This window comes from Artibeus jamaicensis, unplaced genomic scaffold (genome assembly GCF_021234435.1).
Source record: "Artibeus jamaicensis isolate MK-2021 breed Jamaican fruit bat unplaced genomic scaffold, CSHL_Jam_final scaffold_1964, whole genome shotgun sequence".
Taxonomy (NCBI): Eukaryota; Metazoa; Chordata; class Mammalia; order Chiroptera; family Phyllostomidae; genus Artibeus; species Artibeus jamaicensis.
In genome coordinates, this window is record NW_026522030.1 from 1284646 (window position 1) to 1305895 (window position 21250).

The 21250-nt window shown below is 35.8% G+C and overlaps 1 protein-coding gene across 11 annotated transcripts in view; it reads right to left on the bottom strand.

Moving 5' to 3' along the window:
- Window positions 1-21250, bottom strand: part of CNTRL (centriolin) — a 90288-nt gene that overhangs the window by 60268 nt on the left and 8770 nt on the right. For 8 of the 11 annotated variants that reach the window (XM_053656524.1, XM_053656523.1, XM_053656522.1 and 5 more), the window contains exons 4-11: window positions 18644-18774; window positions 16903-17044; window positions 14559-14745; window positions 11293-11486; window positions 5449-5568; window positions 4257-4485; window positions 2701-2810; window positions 575-769 (exon numbers count right to left, since the gene is read on the bottom strand). In XM_053656524.1, coding sequence (XP_053512499.1) covers window positions 575-769; window positions 2701-2810; window positions 4257-4485; window positions 5449-5568; window positions 11293-11486; window positions 14559-14745; window positions 16903-17044; window positions 18644-18774 — 1308 coding nt within the window. Of the gene's footprint in view, window positions 1-574; window positions 770-2700; window positions 2811-4256; window positions 4486-5448; window positions 5569-7496; window positions 7554-11292; window positions 11487-14558; window positions 14746-16902; window positions 17045-18643; window positions 18775-21250 lie in introns of those variants that run through there. The other 3 variants (XM_053656527.1, XM_053656519.1, XM_053656525.1) reach the window with 3 other exon arrangements.

Below are 21250 nucleotides of genomic sequence, written 5' to 3' on the forward strand. Positions count from 1 at the left end.
TGCTCCAGAGAAATGTTTCCTTTTTAAGGACAAAACAACAATATGAAACAACAAATAGCTTTAGTGAAATATTTGCATCAAGGATCCTATTTGCAAAAAGATCAAAGAAGGGGTAGAAAAAGGACTCTAAACCTACCTCTACTCTTCTGTATTATCACCTAAGTCTTAAGAATGAAGACAATAAGGCAGAGAGGAAGGGTAATACATTTAGAGAGCACCTTGAAGCAGGTTTCTCTTGATTTGAAATATAATGAAGTTCAATCACTTAAATACATTATGCATCCCTCTTTCTATTGAAAGTTATTTTCTTCAAACCCTGCTTGTTATGTTTTAAACACATACACATATATTTTATATACAAGTACGTATGTATGTATATGTATTCATACACACATATATACATATGAATAGAAACATACATACACACATAAAAAATATATATCTCAAATTTGCGCAACAAACTAAAAAAGAATTTCAAAAAGGATTTCGAGGCTAAGAATGATGAGACATAGTATCTGGATAAAATGAAATTCTAGTCCCCATAGAACAAGTCAAAATCTCTTCATCTACTTACATGTTTTGGGTCTTCAGAATCCAAGCTATCTAGGACCATTTGCAAGTCCTGAATCTCCTTCTGTTTTTCAGCAATTTCTTGCTTTTGCTTATCCTTCTGCACTTCTAGATCCAGAGCTTCTTGGCGTAATTTATTTAGAAGTTGTATCCTACCACTCAACTGCTTGAAAAGAAGGTCTTTCTCTGCTTCTGAAACCTAATTCCCCAGACCCCAACACACTATTAATAGAGGGTAGCAACACTGATTTACAAATTTAAAGAAAATAACTTTTACAATTTAAAGGTGTGCTCTATGAGTTTTTTTTAAATAACAAAATACAGAAGTTATCCAGGGATTTCATTCACATCTTATACTTTCATGCTTATTACATGTAGAAAACCTTATTTTATAAAAGTTTAGGAAAACTAATAATAGCAGATAAAAATGAAGTTGTCACACTAATATAAACAACTTATAAGTTATTAATAACCATACTAATGGTAGCTGACTTTATACAATACTTACTTTATATTGTACTTACCGTTGTTATTAGCATGTCAAGCAAATTAATAGCGTAATGAAAATTTAGACTTATATTTACTCATTTAAAATAACTACTTTTTCCAAGCACATTTTGTTTTAAAAGTCCATTATCTAAATCTATCAATCGGCTATATAAAACTTTGGCCAGTACTATTGTAAAACATTCTTATTTAATTATTAAAATCATTCTTGATAACTCCCTCCACCTCATTTCCCACCTTTAATCCATCTTTAAGACCTATCAATCAGTTCTACTGCCAAATTTTAGACTTAGAATCAGTCTGATTTCTCTCCATGCTCACCATCACCTTCCCAGTCCAAGCTATTATCATCTCCTGTCTGTACTAAATACCCTCCTAACAGGTGCACAAATCCCCATTCTTTCCACCTCCCTCATTTCACTCTCTTGCAGTAGTCAGAGTGCTCTTGTAAAAATACAAATAGGATTAGCTACTCTACTACCTAAGGTCCCTCAAAGGTTTCCCATTATATTCAGAATAAAATTCAAACCCTTTAAATGGCCTATGAAGCCTGGCATGATCTTTAACCTCATCTTCCATAACACTCTCCCTCACTCTGCAAAGGAGTTTTTAGTTGGCCTGGAATACCTTTCTCCTAACTCTGCTTCACTGGCTCCCTCTCATCCTTTGGGTTTCTGCCTAAATGTCACCTCCTCAGAGAAGCCTTTGTAAGTCCCCACAATTTAAATTATATTCTTTTTATTACTTCTTCTAATTTTCTGTAACACTTTTATTGTTTAACTATATATTTCTTTTATACTTTTGTTTGTTGCCTATTTCCTGACCATGAGGAAGGGATGCATCTGTCTTGTTCATTTACTGAGGGCCCGGTCAGTGACTGCCATAAAGTAAGTAAGCTTCCAGTAAACTGGAATCAATTTCTAGTTACTATATAATTCAAAAGTAACAGTATCTTTAAAAAGATTCTATACTTTGAATTTTACATTCTTGTTCTTTCTACTATAGTATGAATGCAGTTATCCTCATAATTTTGAAATACTGATATTTAAAAGTTGCAAATAACTAAAACCTTTTGCATGCTTAAAAAGTAAAATTTTCTCCCTATGCTATTACATCATGGGTTTGAACTTCCTTCTTCATGACACACTTTGTAATTTCTGAGAGTGTATCACTTCCATCTTTTTGTATACCATATTTTACATCATTTACATTTCTGCTGCTTGTCTGATAATGTTTATGTTGTAGTAGAGATGTCTTCTGGCTTTTAATCTAGATCCCAGGATCTTAAAAGTAGGGAGTACTTAATTAAATTAGGAGAAATGTCGGAGAGCAACTTCCCTGGGTAATGTAGGTGCTTTTTGTAATAAGCTTAGACCAAATACATCTTTTTACATAAGCTGTAATTAATTTATTTCTACACACTTTATAAAATCCTGATTGCAAGTCATCATGATTGGAAGGAAAGTAACTGGAAATGCTAAAACTGCATCTGACTCTGAAATGTGTTATTTCGTAATTAATTAAGCAGGACTGATTTAAAAATTGTTTTACATGGTTATGAAGGGAGAAAACATTTCACTTTTTTGCATTTCCTCTTAGCATTGCTACTTTGCTTTTACATACTTTTTTAAGCTGTATAGCTTCTTCCAGTTGCTTAAATTCTTCAGTTGCTCTTAAGATTTGTTGTTCTGCCTTTTCTATTTCATCATGCAGTTCTGAGAGTCGAGTTTGTGCTGCAAATTTAAAACCATGCACACAAACAAGAAAAATCTTGAATTTAAAAATTTCTATCAGATGTTTTTCTTTACAATAACCTCCTCCCTCCAGTTAAATTATAGATAACAGATTAAATTATAGATCACAGGAATAAAAAATGTAATTTCTTATGATGGTTTTCCTTTTTATTAATCTCTAGAATAGTTTCATGATATGCTACAGAACTATAATTTATCCTTTTTTATTGTATTTTTTCTACTACCATGTAGTCCCCTTTAATTGAACCTTTAAATTTGTAAAATTCTTAATATAAAAGGGGCTTTAATTGATGCTCCCAACACTAAAGATCTCTTTTGATAAAATAAAGATCTTATTGGTAAATATATACTTACATGTCACTAAGTTACATAATTAGGCTTAAACTATTTTAAAAAACCTGTGTTAGAGGTAAATGCTTTTATAAGGGGACTCAATATCAAGAAATTCACTACTGAACAATCTTTCTCAACTAAAGTAATCTCAAATCAATCACTTTCTACCTCAAATTTCCAATTTCTTTTTCTCCCTTACTTCTTCCCTGCCTCCTATAGAATGAATGATGAGCTCCTTGAAGCTAGTCTTCACAGATATCTGATTTACTTTTGTATTCTCCCTCTGGAGCCTGGCCATGCAGACATGGACAACTCAGTCTTTTTCTTCCCTCTCCTAGTCAACCTCTACTGGACTTCCATGTTTTCTATTTAGCTACTAGCCAAGGGAAGGTGAGCTGCTAATATGGTTGGTCAGAGGCCCACAATGCGCCCCGATTCCCAGTGGGATGCATGAACTCAAGTCTGCTTTCTCCTTCTTTCATATCTATGCAGCTGAGTGGGAAGTGGAGTCAAAGTTTGTCATCAGCAGGGTCTCTAAGAGCCCTCTTAGATTGACTTCTTCATCTTTGGGACTTGCCAGGAGGTGGTAAAAGCCCCTGAATTAGATGTTCTGAGGGTGGGATGGAAGGGAAGGTTGAGGAGGTGGAATGTGGAAGAGGTTGCGAAGAGTCAAAGCCAGCCTCAGGCTCCAGCCTAAGAAGAGTGCCCTGATCCAGTTTATCCAAAGCACTGCTTTAGGTTTTGGATGCATATATAGTAATAAAGCAGTATGTCACTTGCTTCAATTATTACTAATTATGTCTTTGAATGTATAGCTCCAATGGTGAAAAGGATCTGCTGGCAGGAGATTTAAGCATTCTTGTATACCCCGGATATGTTGTCATCAAATTACTATCAAAACCTCATTTTCTAACATAATAGAAATAGCTATAACCTGCTCAATGAATCACTACTTTTGTTTTAGACTTTTCACATAAACAACAATTTAATAAATGTCTCTAGCATGTTAAGTAAAAGAATTATTAAAACACAATTTGCCTACATAGTCAACCTTTTAATATTTTTAAAGAATTTAAAATGATTTTTTTAAACCTGCATTTATTTTTCTTTCTTTGTCTTCCAGTTGTATGTCCAGTGGCATATGAGCTCTCAAGTTCTTCTGTCCATTTCTAGGTTGTTCCCCTTCACTTGGCTCCACCTTCTTGATCTCTATTGGCTGGGCTTTATCGATAATGTAACTCTCTCTGGTGAACATATTTCTCTTGTATCTGGATTTGCCAATATAGGGGCTTTCCTCCAGGGTTTTATCAACTTCAACATACTATAAGCAAAATAAATTAATAGATGTGTGGTTTAATAAGTAACTTATAAACAGTCAGGTGACATTATTCATTTTATTATGAAGAACATATCACAGAACTGCTTAAATGTTAATTCTACATGAAGTTGAAAAATATACATCATCCTTTCATCCTTATATACCAGAAAAGAAGTAGAACAAAAAATGATCTCAAAGGATTTCTCCTATTCCTGAAGAGTGAATTTGGGTTTATTGATTAAAGAACTGTGTACAGTTATGTGATTTTTAGACCTGCTTAATCTTTCAAACCACAAATTTAAGTATTTTATCTTGGTTTCGTGGCTGATATATAAGTAAAGTATCTATTTAATAAATTTTAAAAACTGCATTTTTATCTAAATAATATGGTACTGGTTACAATCACTGGGTCTTAGACATTAAGTGGTTTCTCTTTGTAGTAAGATTATGGCATATGTATAAACAATGGTTGACCAAGACTGCACCCAGCGGTTACTGAACAAAGAACATACGGAGATGATTATTCCATGGTTGCTGAAGCTAGCAGTGCACTTTTTATGAAGTTCAGATTTAAGGGAAATGATCAACCATATTCTTGAGTGAGGTATCTGAGGGTTACAAAGCTGCTTTGGGTTATGAATAGGGCTGTAGGTAAGAATCCTTCTGGGCTTTTTATCATATTTTTCCATGCATTAACATGCATCCTTGTTTTTCCCTCAAAGATTTGGGCAAAAAAGTGTGCATTATACACAGCAAAATATGGTATCTCTTTTGGATACTGCTCTAACATACAGAGCCAAATAATTCTCAGATCCAACCAAAATACATTTATTCTTCTGGTGCCCTCACAACAAGAAAGTGGAGTGGTTATTGATTAAAAACCCTTGAAAGTCTCCAACACCTGCCCCCCTGCCCCACTATAAGCTTGCTTTAACTGTGGATTATTAAAAAATTAAGATAACTCACCTCTGATGGATAGTAATTTAGTGGCTCAAATTTAGCATCAATTTTATAAAAGGCCAATTCCTGTTCCAGCTCATACTGTTTCTGACATGCTCGCGTTAGTTCCATGGTCTTCTGTTTTAGCTATTGGCCCAATTTGATATGAGATAACATATAGCATCAGTAAGTCAGTATAAAGGTACAATGGCAGGAGGTGAGTTCTAGTCATAGCTAATAATTAGATTGTTTTAAACCCCATAGCAAAGAGCACAACATTCAGAATATCTCATCGTAATTCTTAAGTATTAAAAGAATGAAATACAAAAATATCATAAGAGATCACATAAAAGACCTTTGAAGTTATCTGCTATTTCAGGATACAATGAATGAAGATTTTAAAAACATTTAAATGTGCTTTAACCAAACATGAAAATAATTCTGTATGAATTATTTTTAAGTAACTAGTATACTAAGTACCTGCTTCCTGATTCCCCAATAATTAACAGTAATTTATTTAACTCTGCAATTTTAATGGTAGCTTCAAATCATGGATGAAAATGATATTTAACATTAATTATAAAGGAATCAGGAGGAGGAGTGAGAAGGATGAAAATAAGAGTTTAGTTTTAAGAACTTTATTGTTGCTGTATTTTGGCTAATGGCATCTCAGTTTTAGCTGTTCAGAATATTATTTTTTTGTAATAGAGGATAAAGAATGTGAATAAGATCAATCAATCACATTCAAATATATAATACTAACTTTTTAATAAAGTAATTCTACTAAAATTATAACTTCTTAGTTACCTGTTATTCTTAGAAATTTTTGGATTTCTACAGTAAAAGAAATCATCTAGTCTAATTCTCCGAATTCATAAATTAAAAAACTGAGTCCCAGATGGGTGAATTGACTTGTCAAAGTTACATATTACATTAGTGGCAGAGGCTAAATATTTCATTAACAGTACCAGCCCCCTTTTTTTACACCAATCCTTCAAGTTCATTTCAAAGGTCCACTAAGTGATTTTCATCTTTTTCTTGGCCAGTGTGTGATAGAAGATACAAAACAAAAACAAAAACAAAACAAAACAAACCATGCAGAAAAACTCTATTAATATAAAAATGCAAGCTTGAGAGAATAAAAAATAGACAAACATAAACATTGTACAAGGCCCAGGAAACCAAAGGCGTGCACGATTTAGCTTACAGTCACCTCCTGATTATCCATCAAAGGGAGGTGACACTAACCTGAATAAGAGGTAATCTTGACTGAGTCCTCACTGTATGCCAATCATTTTACCTGTGCTATCTCACCAAATCTTCATAGCTACCTTATCAGATGACAAAAACTGCACACAGAGGTTAAATAACTTGCCAATTCCACAGCTGGTTGTGGAAGAGGCAGAGTTCAATTCCAAGTCCCCTGATTTCAAATCTAATCCTCTAATATACTATATGCCTTCAATGTCCTGCTGCAGGGTGCCTAGCACATACCCACACTTATGTTCTTTCAGTGAATGCTCCTAAGTCACCAAGTCTCAAGAAAGCAACTCATAACCAACAGTGTCAACTAATCCTGGGCTCCTCTCCCAAAGACCATTGGCAGTAGGACCAAAGGCAAATATGCCTGAGACCATAGAAAATGAATGAACCGGTCTCTGTAGGCAAATAATAATAAACACTCTGTGCATATCAAAGCACATTTGTATCTTTCATAGCACTAGGTTTAGCATACAGAAAGCATTCAATAAATGTTCATTGAGGGAATGCACAAATGAGAGCAAATCAAGAGTCAAAGGACCTGGGAAGTTGCCTAGTTACAGTATCAGCTGTGGATAATCAAGAGCTGACTGCAGTTAACATATTTACCAATAGAAAAAACAATACAAATTCTTTCCCCTGACATTCATATTTACTCTTCTATATATATATCCATTAAAAAATTATATACACATACACAAGCACATTTCATGGGAAGGCAAGCCAATTTCAAAACTTAAAATGTACATAAGCATATTCATACAAATCATGCAAACCATGAAAAACAGTGTGCAATTCAGTCCTGAAGGAGCTACCTTTAAGGAAGAAAAAAGAATCGGCAGAAAAAGGTCTGCAAGAAACCAAGACAAGGGCTAAAAGGAGAAAGAAGCAAACAGAAACCATCACCTAGAGAACTCTAGAGTGAAGTTGTATAACATAAGTTGTTCTTTACTGACAAATTACCTTAAAAAGTAATTGTTATCAGTACTTGCATTTTTCTTATATGGACACATTTTATCATCATTCTATGAGTTACAGACTAACCACCTTCCATTACTTAGCTTGATTCATTTCAAATTATTTTCATATTCATTATGTCATTAAGTCCTCACAACTCTGTAAGACTGGCAGGACAGGTAAGTCACCCTCATTTGAAAAATGAAGAAACTAAAGAACAAAAGTTAAATAACTTTCAAAGAGACAAAGAGCAATATTAATATCAAAGATAATCAAAGTTAATATTTGTTGGTGGCAGGAGAGGGAGAACTACTACAGCTTAAAGGCCACCAGCAGTTTGATATCACTACCTTTCTTTTGCAGGTTGACCTACTACGTGAAACTAGAAAACACTACATAACTGTAGATGGTATTATTAACAGATATTCTTCATAAGAGAATGAAAAATGTTTTTCAAATACAGGCTCTCAGAATAAAACCTAGAATTCTTAAAAAAAAAAAAAAGAATAGTCCTTTGGAATAATAAGAGAACAGGCAAAACAAAATAAATTTAAAGACAAAAACTGAAAGAATACAAATAGCTAATAATTACATATACAATATTCAACTCCAACAACTAAAGAAATATGAAATTAAAGCAAGGAGATTCCATTTGTTTCCTATTTACAAATTCAAAATAATGTAGTGATTTATATTAAGGAATTAATAGTATGAATGTGTAAGGTATATATATTTACATATAAAGATTTTCTCTGTAATACTGTTTCTAATAACAACAAAGTGGAAGCAACCTAAATATTCATCAATAATACTAGGCTACATAAATTATGGAGGATCCATATAATGGAACATAATATAATATCTGAAAAGAGTAAGAAATATTTATGGGTAGTATATGTATAAAGTGTATGTGCACAAGTTACGGGTGTATTCTTTTTAAACTTGGAGAGCTGTTCATGACATACTGTTTTGTAAAAAATAAGATGCAGAATTAAAAAATATATATATAGTAAGATTTTTTAAATCACAAAAATACTCAAAGTATATACATTGTATTCAATTACATATACATTGTTATATGTACATTGTATAAGCAGAGAAAACAAAAAGGATATATATTAACACCAGGCGATGGGGTAGGGGAAGAGTGAGACCTTCATTTTCTACTGTATACATCTGTGTTACCAGAATTTGTTATAGTAAACTTACTAACTTCGTATATGCATGTATTTTGTATATATGGTTAAATGGTTAAATATGCAAATAGCATGACATAAAGAAGAGCACAGTCTATCTTCTAACCAAAAATAGTTACAAAACTATTTGTTTTTTCAAAAAAAAACAAAACAGCAAAACCACTGGCAATTTACAAAACATTTACCCACAGGACAAACATATCAACAAAATTATAAACAAATAAAAGAGAAAATGAGACAACTCTAACAATCCACAATTTGGGGATAGTGCAAGGTCATAAAATTCAACATTTTGCCAAGGCTTTCAATGGATTAACTAACATGCACTAGGGAGTCAGCATATAGAAATTATAAGTTCTTTTATCTTAATAAAAATGAATATTGTATTATAAAATATATAGATAATTCAGGAAAAATGTTTAAATGCTCACAAATATCAAGTGATACCACAGTAAGTACAGGGAGGGGTTTTTTTTGTATTTTAAATACAAATGTTAAGTGACAGCTTAAAGAGTTCACTGCTAAAATGAACCTGATTGTCACATAAATTTCCAATGATTAAATTTCTCATCAATCCACTTTAATATGGTATGGAGAGCAATAGAAGCATGTATAATATAAAAATCACTGGTAATCACCAAATTGTAAACATTTTCAGTGTGCCTTCAGAATACAGCTGACAAATTTGAAAACTACTTTCAAATAAGAGGCAGAGGAAGGAACCACATACGCTCTGAATATCTGACTAACTGAGCTGGGGAAGCTGCCCTTTCTATCACGTCCTCTGGTGTAAATTACCTTTTTTTCTCAGGCAAAGAAGCTTGAGAACAAGGTTAAGTATTTGAATTTTATGTAACTATTTCCCTCTCTGCAGACAGGAGGGGACACTTTTGCTAAAAAATTTAAATGCTTAAGCAGAATTCTTGTCAACAAATAATTAAGCTAGAATGTCAATCTTGAAAGGGAAATACAAAAATGTAACTGTATCTAAGATTCTGTAGTTATGGGAGAGGTTAGGGTTCTCTAAGTTATGCATAGATCAGAAAACGAACTGTCAAAAGAAAAAAAGAGAAAGTACCAAAAGCTATTTTTTCCTCCAGGGACAAGTAGTAGACTAATACCACAAGGTCAGATTCTCTTGAGTAGAGAAGGCCTTTTAAGATCTAGTGCATCTCGCTCTCTAGCGTTTTCATCTTTTCCCCCAGCCCCGAGCATGTGCCTGTTTCAGTGACAGCAAACACAGTCTGGAGTTACCGCATTTTATCTCAGGATGACTGTTCAAAATTTCTTCTTTACTATTATATTTTCAATTTGCTGCTTCTCAGTTCTACCTGTGGGACCTTCATCAATAAGTCTATGTCCCTCCTCCGTGAACAGTCCTTCAACTGCCTGAAGGCAATCATCGAAGCTCTCTGTTTCTCCTCTGCTCCAGGCGAACACTCCTGGTTGCTTTGGCCATTCCTCATAGCACACGGTCTCACGACCTTTAACGCCTCTGGGTCAGGTACCTTCTGATCATATACTATCTAGTTTGTTTAAATCTCTTTTAAAATATTCTTTTTATTTCAACCGTAAAGCCAAATTTTATAAAATCTAAATATTACAGATACACATAAATGGCGATTTGAAAGTCTGTAATTCCGCTCCTCAGAAATAACTGTCAAGAGTTTAGTATATTCTACCATTTTTCCCAATGTATACTGATGCCTTTATATATAGGATCATCCTTGATATACTCTTTTATAGCTTGCTTTTTTCACATAGCAATGTGTGTTAAACATCCTTCTGTATCAGGACATATAGCTCCACTTCATTTTAGTATTTAACAAGATTTTTCTACCACACAGATATCCACTAGGGGACAATTTAGTTATTTTCAATATTTTGCTAATATAAATAATATTCTAGGGAATGTCCTAGTATATATACATGTGTATATGCGTATTTTATATATGTATGTATGCACATATACAATATCTTTACACATTCTTGCTACCATTTCTATAGAACATCTTATTGGAAATATAGTTATGTAATATTATAACAATTACATAATAAATAAATATAATAATATAAACACTATGTATACTGGTAATATTTTCATTATACAGGACATAGGGTATGTCCATTTAAATTTGAATAATTTTGCCATATTGCCTTCTAAAAGTTTTTGCCAATGTAGTCTCACCAACGATGTTGTTAAAAAATAATACACACATCCATGGGTAGTCTGACCAGCTCCTCCTAGTGTGGGACCTCACCTCCCTCTTTTGTTCTGGGTACTGCACTTCACGTAATGTAGCCCGAAACAGCACATATTTCTGTTAAACCACATCTTCCCCACTCTATGGTCAGGAAGTTGTCTTTTCAGACACAAGGACAAAAAATGCTCTATTTCAAGAGAATATATATAGTCAAAATATAGTAAATATGTAAACAATGTGAAGTATGAACTTACCAATTCATTTTTAGTGTTTAGGTTACTCTCTAGCTCCTCACAACTCTGTTTTTGTAACACGGCCTCCTCTTTTAATGATCTGTTCAATTTATCTTGATTTTTAATTTCTTCCAGGAACTTTGTTTGTTTGCTCTTAAGCTCTTCAATTTCCGTTATCTTTTTTTCCAGGTCTCTTTCTAGTCTTTCTACTTCTTCTGCCAATACAAATTTAATAGTTTATTCAACATTATAAGTTCCTAGTTGAAGAAAGGTAAGAATATTTCTTAACTAATAGCAAAAGAACTCTTAGAATAGTATAGATATAGTTCTACTTTTATTTTTTTTAATTATTTATTTTTAGAGAGAGGGGAAAGGAAGGAAAAAGAGGTAGAGAAATACTGACCAGTTGCCTCTCTCATGCCCCCACTGGGACACTGGCTCTTAACCCAGGCATGCGCCCTGAAGGGGAATCGAATCAGCAACCTTTTGGTTCACAGACCTATTAAGCCACAACAGCCAGGGCTAAATTATTTGCTATGACTAACTTTGGGCGGGGGGTGGGGGAGGTGGGGAAGACTGTTTTGAACTAGAAAGTGATTTATATTAAGAGGTAAGAAGTCATCATTGGATAACAATTTTAAAAGATAACATTTTCCCCAAATATTTAATTCAATTAGTGTGTTGATAAATGAAGCTTTCCAGGCCTCCCATAAAAAAATGCAGTGTTTTATGCGACATTTGTAATCAAACATTAAAGGATGGTACAAGCATGTTTGCAAAATACTATGCTATCTTAAAATCCTTCAGAGGCTTCCCACTATGTTTAGGATAGGATCCAAAAAGCCTGTATGAAGAACTGACAAGGCTCTTCATGATTTGGTCTCAAACTCCCTCTCCAGCATTATTTTCAAGCACATCTCACTGCAGCCCACTGAAATGATTCCAATTCTTTAGATCTATGATTTTTCTTCTTACCTGCAGGCTTTTATTCACACCTTCTGCTTGGAACTGGCTTCCTCTATTACTGGCCTATTTTGCATCCTCCAGGTCTCAGTTTTAAAAATATTTTTAAAAGTCTGCCCGACTCTACCCTCCCCCCAGGTCAGAGGCTTCTCAGGGATGCTCTCACACCACCTTGCACCTCCACTGTGGCCCTGGTCACACAGGGAATTGTAAAATGTGATCAGATAACTTGGTTGTCTGCCTTCCCCACTTAGGCTTTGTGAAAGCGGAAACTGCACCTATCCACTGCACCACTGGATTCCAACAGCTCAGCACATTAAAGGCTCCTAATTAATATTCAAAGTCACCAATGCATCATAAGTAATTGAAACATCTTCCCCAATAGTACATTTATATGATGACTTTCCTTTGTATTATTTATATTTTAAGGATTCTAAAACATAAGCTTCAGAGTAATGAATGTGGAGTAAGGGGAATCCCAAGCTAATTAAAATTTATATTTCTCAAGTACTGGATCAAACATTACGAGACTATCATTTTTGTAAGCAAAGTAGACCAACATCAATTTCAAATGGTTGAATATACAGGCTCATTTCCTAACATTCTAAAATGAATATTCCACACCTTCCTCTTTCTCTACACCCCCACCCCATACTACTCCTTCTATCTTCTCAGTTGATGACCTCATACTTCATGAGAAAAGACCCTGCTTGTGAGAACTTCCTCATTTTCCCACCACCAAAGCAACAGAACTATCCACATCTGCACACAACTTCTCTCCTCCTTCGATGGAGAAAGTGTCCTGTCCTTCCTATTAAGAGACAATCTTTCTTCTTTTTCTCTGATCTAATCTTGTCTTCTCAAGGACCAAAAAGAATTGAGCCATGACTTATCTCTCCACTCTGCTCCTGAATATTGATTGTCTTTGCTTCTCTGACTACTAGCTTTGAGGTTTTATAGCATTGGCTTCTGCTCATTTCCTGGTATGGAAGCCACTGGTGATTTTTTTTAAACTCATTTATTAGGTATTAGGGGGAAGAAATTATGGGATCAAATTTCAAATCTTCACCCAAATATCACTCTTCTATCTATAACCTAGCATTTGTCCTAATCACACCTTAACTGCTGTTGTCAAGATCATCATCAGATGTTGCCAATCTCATGCACCTCTCTGTGCTCATCTTACTTCTTCGTACCTCAGCAACATTCAACGTAGCTAACCACTTCCTCTCTTGAAACCTTCTTCTCTGGGCTTTTGCAACCCACTATTTCCTGGTTTTCTTTTACCTTGTTGGCTTCTCTGAACTTCCTTAGCTGGCTCTCCTTCTCGCTCATCCCAACCCCTGCTTGACTGTGCTAATTGATTCTGGTGGAATTAAAAGATCATTTTCATGCTGATTGATTCCCAAATTTATAGGTGTAGTATAGATCTCTTTGAACTCCAGACTCACATTTCCAAATCTTTTTGGTTTTCTCACAGACATTCAAACTCAGCACTCTAAGTTCTCCTATATTTATACATGTCGCCATCCAAACACTCAAGCCAGAAGTGTGGGAATTTCCAATCCATTAAATAGTGCTGCTGAACCTCCAAAACCGATCCATCAATATACCAAACCTACCACCTAAGCACAGGCCATCAACATTTCTAGCCTAGATTTCTGCAGCAGCCTAAACACGTGTCCCTTTAGCTCCATTTTCCTCTGTTCTAAATCAATCTCCATCCTGTATCAATAATCCTAATAAATAAACTAGCTCATGTCCCACTCCCAATTTGAAACTGTCAATGGCTTTCTTCTGCACCTGAAACAAATTCCAAACTCCAAGGGCCTGTGCTATCTCCCCCCACCACACTCACAATCCCTCCAGTCATACTGATCTTCCAGTTCCCTAACTTACCAGGATCTATCCAACCTCAAATGCCTTTGTTCACATGGCTAATCCATTCTTGCCTTTGTCTCCAGTTGAAATGTTACTTCCTCATAGAGCGTTCCTTTACACCACGCTTTCCCAAAAAGTGCTCCTTTTCCACTGCTCCTTTATCAGGGTTTACTTGCTCTTTTGCATCTGTCTTCTCCACTAAAACACAAGCTGCACTAAGGCCGGTACCCTATGTCTTCCTCACCATTGTATTCTTAGTACCAGATACAGTGCCTGGCCCACAATACATGCTCAATGACTATTTGCTGAATTAATTAATTTATGGTACAACCTTCTACGCAAATTTTAACAGCCTTATAATGTTCATAATATATTTTTATGGATAATTTCTGGGTTATTCTTTTCCCATCCAAATTTAATTAAAACAAAAAAAGTCACTTTACCCAAACTGAATCTCTCAAAAGCTTCCTGTCTGTCTTGAGTGGTTACTGGCTGACCTTCCAAGCTTTCCAGTGAACGGAGGTGAAAAATGGTAAACTGGAAGTAATGAGAAAGGGCAACAACTGGATTTTCAACTAGGATCAGAGAAGTCAAATCTTGAAGTGGTTTCAACTTGCTTACATCTTGAAGCTGAAATGACATATAACACTATTGGTATAATTTAAAAATCATAAACATACCTAAAAGGAGTAATAAATATAGGAAACTGCTATTAACATGGCAAGGAATCTACTCATGAAACCCATTATCGAAAAGCAGCTCATGAGGGGAGGAATAAGGAGGAGTATTTGAGTATCTGCCTATAGTGCGTCAGGGCGCCATTAGGCATTTCCATGTACTATTTCATTTGTGACTCCTCACGACCACCTATGATATATAATCATCTGAACTTCATACATGAAGAAACTGAGGTTGCTCAAAGAAGTTAGGTGACTTGCCCAAAGTTCAGAGGTTATAAGTGAATGAAATAGGATTTGAACTTAAATCTGTGTACCTACAAACCCTTTGCCTTTTCATTATACTGACTGAACAAATTGAAAAAAAAAAGGTAACTTTTCAGACAACAGCTATAATTAATAGTTAAAAGAAATAAGGATAAGTTTTGAAGTGAGAGTTTTATATTTATTGAAAGATGGTTTTAAAAGGTTGAGAAACTACTATTAATAGTACGAAAAAATCTTACCCAAATGAATGTGTATCACTTATTGATACCAATGTCAAATATGAACTGGGATGAAAAGTGACACCAATTAGAAATAATCATAAATATTTATTGAATGATTTTCCTGTTAACATCAGCTGGCACTGAGTCCTAGCTAAGGATCACTATTTGAGGAATATGTGTGGCAAATTTTAGACTCGCGGCTGCCCTATCACCTCCCGAGCCCCAAGAGTTCCAAGGTGATGCTGTATAACAAGGCGTGGGCTTGGGCTCCGAGGCTCCTGGGCCATCTCAGTGAAGTGGCAGAGAATCACCTTAACAGATCTTCACAAAGATGAAATAAGAAACAAATAGACATTGCTCACTGCACAGCATTAAACAAGTGTTGTTTATTATTACTGCTTCCACTGTTGAAGGTTTAAGGAATACAACCTGAGAGTTAATGTTTGAAAAATTTTACAGCATTTTCTACTATAGCATCTACCATTTCACCTGAGCCCATAACACTCCTGTAAAGGAGGCAGGGTAGAAACTGTTTCTCCAACTTAAGCAGTGAGTTGCAGAGAGGCAAAGAGTTTCTTCAAGGTCACAGAAGCCAAGTCTAGACAAATAGTGGAAAGCACATCTTTTCTATTTTAAGACTGGTGTTCTCTAAATTGTAGCATGATTGTTTCAATTTTAATACAGATTTAAATATGTTAATGTTTTTACTTAGTAATGTTTCTTGAACATCTAACTGTAGAAATATCAAAGAAAATAATGAATTACACTCCAGAGAAAAATATACACCATCCTTAGATTAGGTGAACCATGATAAAAGTTGCTCAATTATAAACAGCTAGTGAGTAACCTCCTAAAACACCTAATACTATAATTGAGATTCATTCATAAATTAGAAAAAAAGAAACTGTTCCAGGCATTCACTGACCTGAATTCTGGTACAAAGTGTGTGACTTTTTAAAGATTTTATTTATTTATTTTTAGAGAGAGGAGAAGAGAGGGAGAAATATCAATCTGTGGTTGCCTCTCACATGGCCCCCACTGGGGACCTGGCCCACAACCCAGGCATGTACCCTGACTGGGAATCGAACCCACAATACTTCAGTTCACAGCCCACACTCAATTCACTGAGCTATACCAGCCAGGGCCCAAAGTATGTGACTTCAAGTAAGAGATTTAACCTCCCTGAGACTATAATTAACAATGGGAGTAAAACTGTGGTACCTAACTAACAGTATTATTTATTTATTTGTATTTTATTGCTTATGCTATTACAGTCATTCCTGCTTTTTCTCCCTTTGCCTACCACCACCCAGCCCCACCCCCATAGTATTTTAAAAATAATTCCTGCACTGTCTTCTTAAAATGAGTGTTCTGAGGCTCAAATGAAATATTAGATGTGAAAATGCTAAGAGATCAATTCTTAGTTACCATGGAACCATGTAAAGCTAGGACTGACTATATTTAATTACCCTAGACAATCACAGGTTATGTTTGAATTTAATGTTTCATCAAAGGACTACTGACCTTAAAAGAGGAGACCCCATTTTTTTAAAACTTGGATTTTACCCTTTTCAACAAGTCCAAAAATTTGAAAAACATTCTTGTTACTCTGAATAACTTACCGATGATATCTTGTTGCCTTTCAGATTGAGGGCTCGCAAGGATTTTAACTTCTTCCCAAACCATGCTGGAATATGTTCAATTTCATTTCCCGCAAGGTTTAGCTTTTGCAGATTATACATATTCTCTATGCCTTCAATTTTGCTGGAAATCAAAGGGTAAAATCAAACTTAGTACCATAATAGAGTCCCTCCACTATATTAAAATTTTATTTACTTTCAGAATGAGGGGGAGGGAGCAAGAAAGAGAGAGAGAGAAACATCCATGTGTAAGACAAACACTGATGGGTTGCCTCTCTCACTCCCCCAACTGGGGACCTGGCCCTCAACCCAGGGATGTGCCCTGACTGTAATCCAACCAGAGACACTTTGGCTCGCGGGCCAGAGCCCAATCCACTGAGCCACACCAGCCAGGGCCCTCCACTATATTTTTAGAATTAACAACCTTGGTTTTATGTGAGGTTACCTTTCACAATTATAATTTATCAACCCTTTTCATAAATGAGAACCAAAAAAAAGCAGTTAAAAACAAATTCATCACAACATCTTTGGTAAACTCTTCAATTACTGTGGCCAGAAATCTTACCTATCTTACTATCAAACTTTATGATCCCACAACACAGAAAAGAAGAGCCTGTCTGTGGCATTCTTACTAGCCACTATAAAGAATGCTAGCACTGACAGCCAGGGGAGAGCTGGAAAACCTAACAGCACACAGTGCTAGGTGTTACAACCCTGCCCAAGAGAAGATGTCTGTCATTACTACCTTAAGTCATTACTGAAAGATTAGCTATACAAGCAGGTTAAGGCTGCCATTTTGAGCTGGTGGACCCCCAGAATAATACTGTATTTATAAACACAAATATTTTAATGAGACTATTCAAATGAATGCAACATTCATCACCCATACTGATGAATTTTCACTGATGAAGTATTTTCCCAACTTAATTCCAATTTAATTATCAGTGTAATTACTTGGTCAGGAGAACAGTATAATATTTCTAAGCTTCTTTATTTTCATTTTCATTTTGTTGAAATTATTTTTATCAGGATCAATTATTCTTATACAAACTTTATATTAAGGATTGATTCATTAATCAGTTATTTTCCCATTTATTTTTGCCATATTAGAGTTTCTGCTATTGTTAGTTGTTTGTTGGCCATTATCTATATCAAGTCCTACATGGGGGGAAGTATACAGATACAAAGATTTTCAAGATTTTGTATCTGCATTATTTGTCTATCACAAGTTTTCTATGTGCAGTTTTAGCTAGTCAATTTTATGTTTGTATCTCACAGTAATACATTTTATGAAATGGAAACAAGATTGAGAGTACATTTCCTATATCAATCAGCAAAGAACATCAGGACAAACAAGTTGAAATATCTTTAGGATCAAAATTACAGTGTTAAAACACACTGCTTCATGTCCACTTTCTTAATGTAATAGGCAGTGAATCAAAAACTCTATCAGGGAAAACTTCCTGCCAAAATAGAATTAAGATAAAATTTGGTACTCAAAAAACATATCTCCTTCTTGGTAATGCTAGGTAGATATTACTCAGTACTGTAGCAATGCCGAGTCGTGAAGGCAGTCATCACCTGCGAAGGGCCAGACTATCCATGAATAAAGGATCAAAGTGCCTGCTGTTTCAGAGCTTTCTCTCAGTAACACAGCAGCATTAATCTATCTCTTTAACAAAGACAATGACCCTGCAATGCTACCTAAAGAAGCAGTACTTACCAGATCTTGTTATATGATAAGTTGAGTTCACGTAATTTTAACAGTTTATCCAGCTTCTCAATCTTCCCTATTAGATTATGGCTGAGATTCAGTACTTCAAGTTTAACACATTTTTCCAAATTTTCGATATACTAATTGAAAACAAATGAATAAATACTTTATACAACAGATGCCCTGACATAAGCACAACATGTACATATGTGATCAGTCATAGAGGATAGTAAGCCCTTACTGCTCTCCTAGACAATCCCTTGGCGAGGCTCTCTGTGACCAGGAGCACCAGCTCTACTCAAGCCGCCAAACTTGCCAAGCAGACATTTCCTATAGACTAAGAAGTGCAGGGCTGTCCAACAAGAATTCCCCCACCTCAACTTTTCATGGTTCTCCCTCCCTCCTCTCTTTCTTTCTTCAATGTTTAACAAGATACTTAGATTGTTGTATAAACTTACTCCTCCTCTCCCCTCCCCACACATTTATACCTTCGATCTCTTTCTCTCTCCTGGGTCTTCCTCACCAGTTTAAAACCAGTCATTATCAAACAGATATTCATTACATACTTACTACATACCAGGTGTGGCACCAGGCAGTGGAGATAATACCAGTGAATTAGACAAGTGCCCTGCTGCAGAAGCCTATGTTGCACATGCTCAATTTCTTCTATAGAAAATAAATCCCTCACACTGACCTTGTTTTCTTATGAAGCCATAATTTTATCTTTCTTGTTTGCCACCATGTTCTCACAAGAATTACAGACATTTGCTCATTCTGCCTTCCATTCACTCTTATTCTATTGGTAAGGCAATGTATCTTTTGCCTTTAATATGTATTCAAACAGTTCTCTCCAAGATCACTATTCATTCATCCCTTCCACGAATATTTATGAATATTTATTTCCTAGGACCTGTTCAGGTACTGGAAATGTGGTAGTGAATCAGGAGAACAAGGTTCTTGTTTGTTTGTTTGTTTGTTTAAGATTTTATTTATTTATCATTAGAGGGGAAGGGAAAGAGAGAGGGAGAGAAATATCAATGTATGATTGCCTCTCGACATCCCCCTGCTGGGAACTGGCCTGCAACCCAGGAATGTGCCCTGACTGGGAATTGAACTGTGATCCTTTGGTTTGTAGGCCTGTGCTCAATCCACTGAGCTACACCAGCCAGGGAAGATTCTTGTTTTTTATTCACAAAGAAAGATAATAAACAAATGAAAAAATAAACAAAGTTTTCAGACAGTGAAGCATACTAACAACAGAGATGACATGATGTAGCAGAATACAAGGCACTAAGATGACAGATTTTGTCTGTTGTGTTTACTGCTATAGCACTAATGCCTGGAACACAATGGGTCCTAAAGAACTATTTATTGACTGAAAGAATAAGAGAGAGTGCCTGAGGAGAGGTGGCCAGCTGTGATGGGGTCATGAAAGAAGGCCTCACAGAGGAGTACACTGAGCCGAGACCTTAATCACAAGAAGCTAGCTGTGCACACACCTGGGGGGCAGAGAATACCAGGCAAAGAAAACGGAAAGGCCCTGAAAGAATGAACTTGGTGGATTTGAGAAATAAAAGGGCTTTAAAATTTATTTATTTTTTTAGAGAGGGGAAGAAGGGAAAGAAAGAAGGATAGAAACATTCATCAGTTGCCTCTCACAACTGATGGGGGTTCAGCCTGCAACTCAGGCATGTGCCCTGACTGGGGATCAAACCAGTGACCTTTCAGTTCACAGGCTGGTACTCAACCCACTGGGCCACACCAGTTAGGGAAGAAAGGGCTTTTCAATTGACAAATCCAACTGACTTCTAAATTTTCATCCCATTTGACTGTCCTGTGACATTTTATATCATCCTTTCCTGCCTTAAGTTTTCCCTGCATTGGCCTCAATTTATCACCCTCTTAGATTTTCTCCTGTCCCAATAGCTCCTTCAGGCTTCTTCATTGGGTGTGCCTCTCCCCTGCTCTGATTCTCCTCCACTATTTCTCCTCTTAATCCTAGGCATTCTTCACACTAAGCTCTAAATTCCCAGAGATCACAAACTAAGCTTATTTACCTTCCTATGTACTCCCACAGCCTAACACAATGCCTGACATAGAGGCGGCAGGAGAAGCTCTGAGCATCACAGGAGAGTTCGCAGAGAGACCCACAGGGTCCTAGAACATACACAAACCCACCCACCCACCCTGGAATCAGGACCAGAAGGGCACAATCTGCTTGGGGGTAGCGAGGGAAGTAACTGGAAGCCAGCTGGGAGGCGAGCAAGTGGCATTGTTCCCTCTCGGATCCCTCCCTCACATACAGTGCCAAACTCAGCAAAGTGGGTTATCCTACCCCGGCAAATACCTAAGGCTCCACTCCCTACTACATAACAGGTGTGCTCAGACAAAACCATATGGCCCAAATGAAAGAACAGATCAAAGCTTCAGAAAATATACAACTAAGTGATGAAGAGATAGTCAACCTATCAGATTCAGAGTTCAAAGCACTGGTAATCAGTCATAAAATAGAGGAAGAAGTGAAGGCTATGAAAAATGAAATAAAGGAAAATGTACAGGTTACCAACAGTGAAGAGAAGGAAACCAGGACTCATTCAATGATTTGGACCAGAAGGA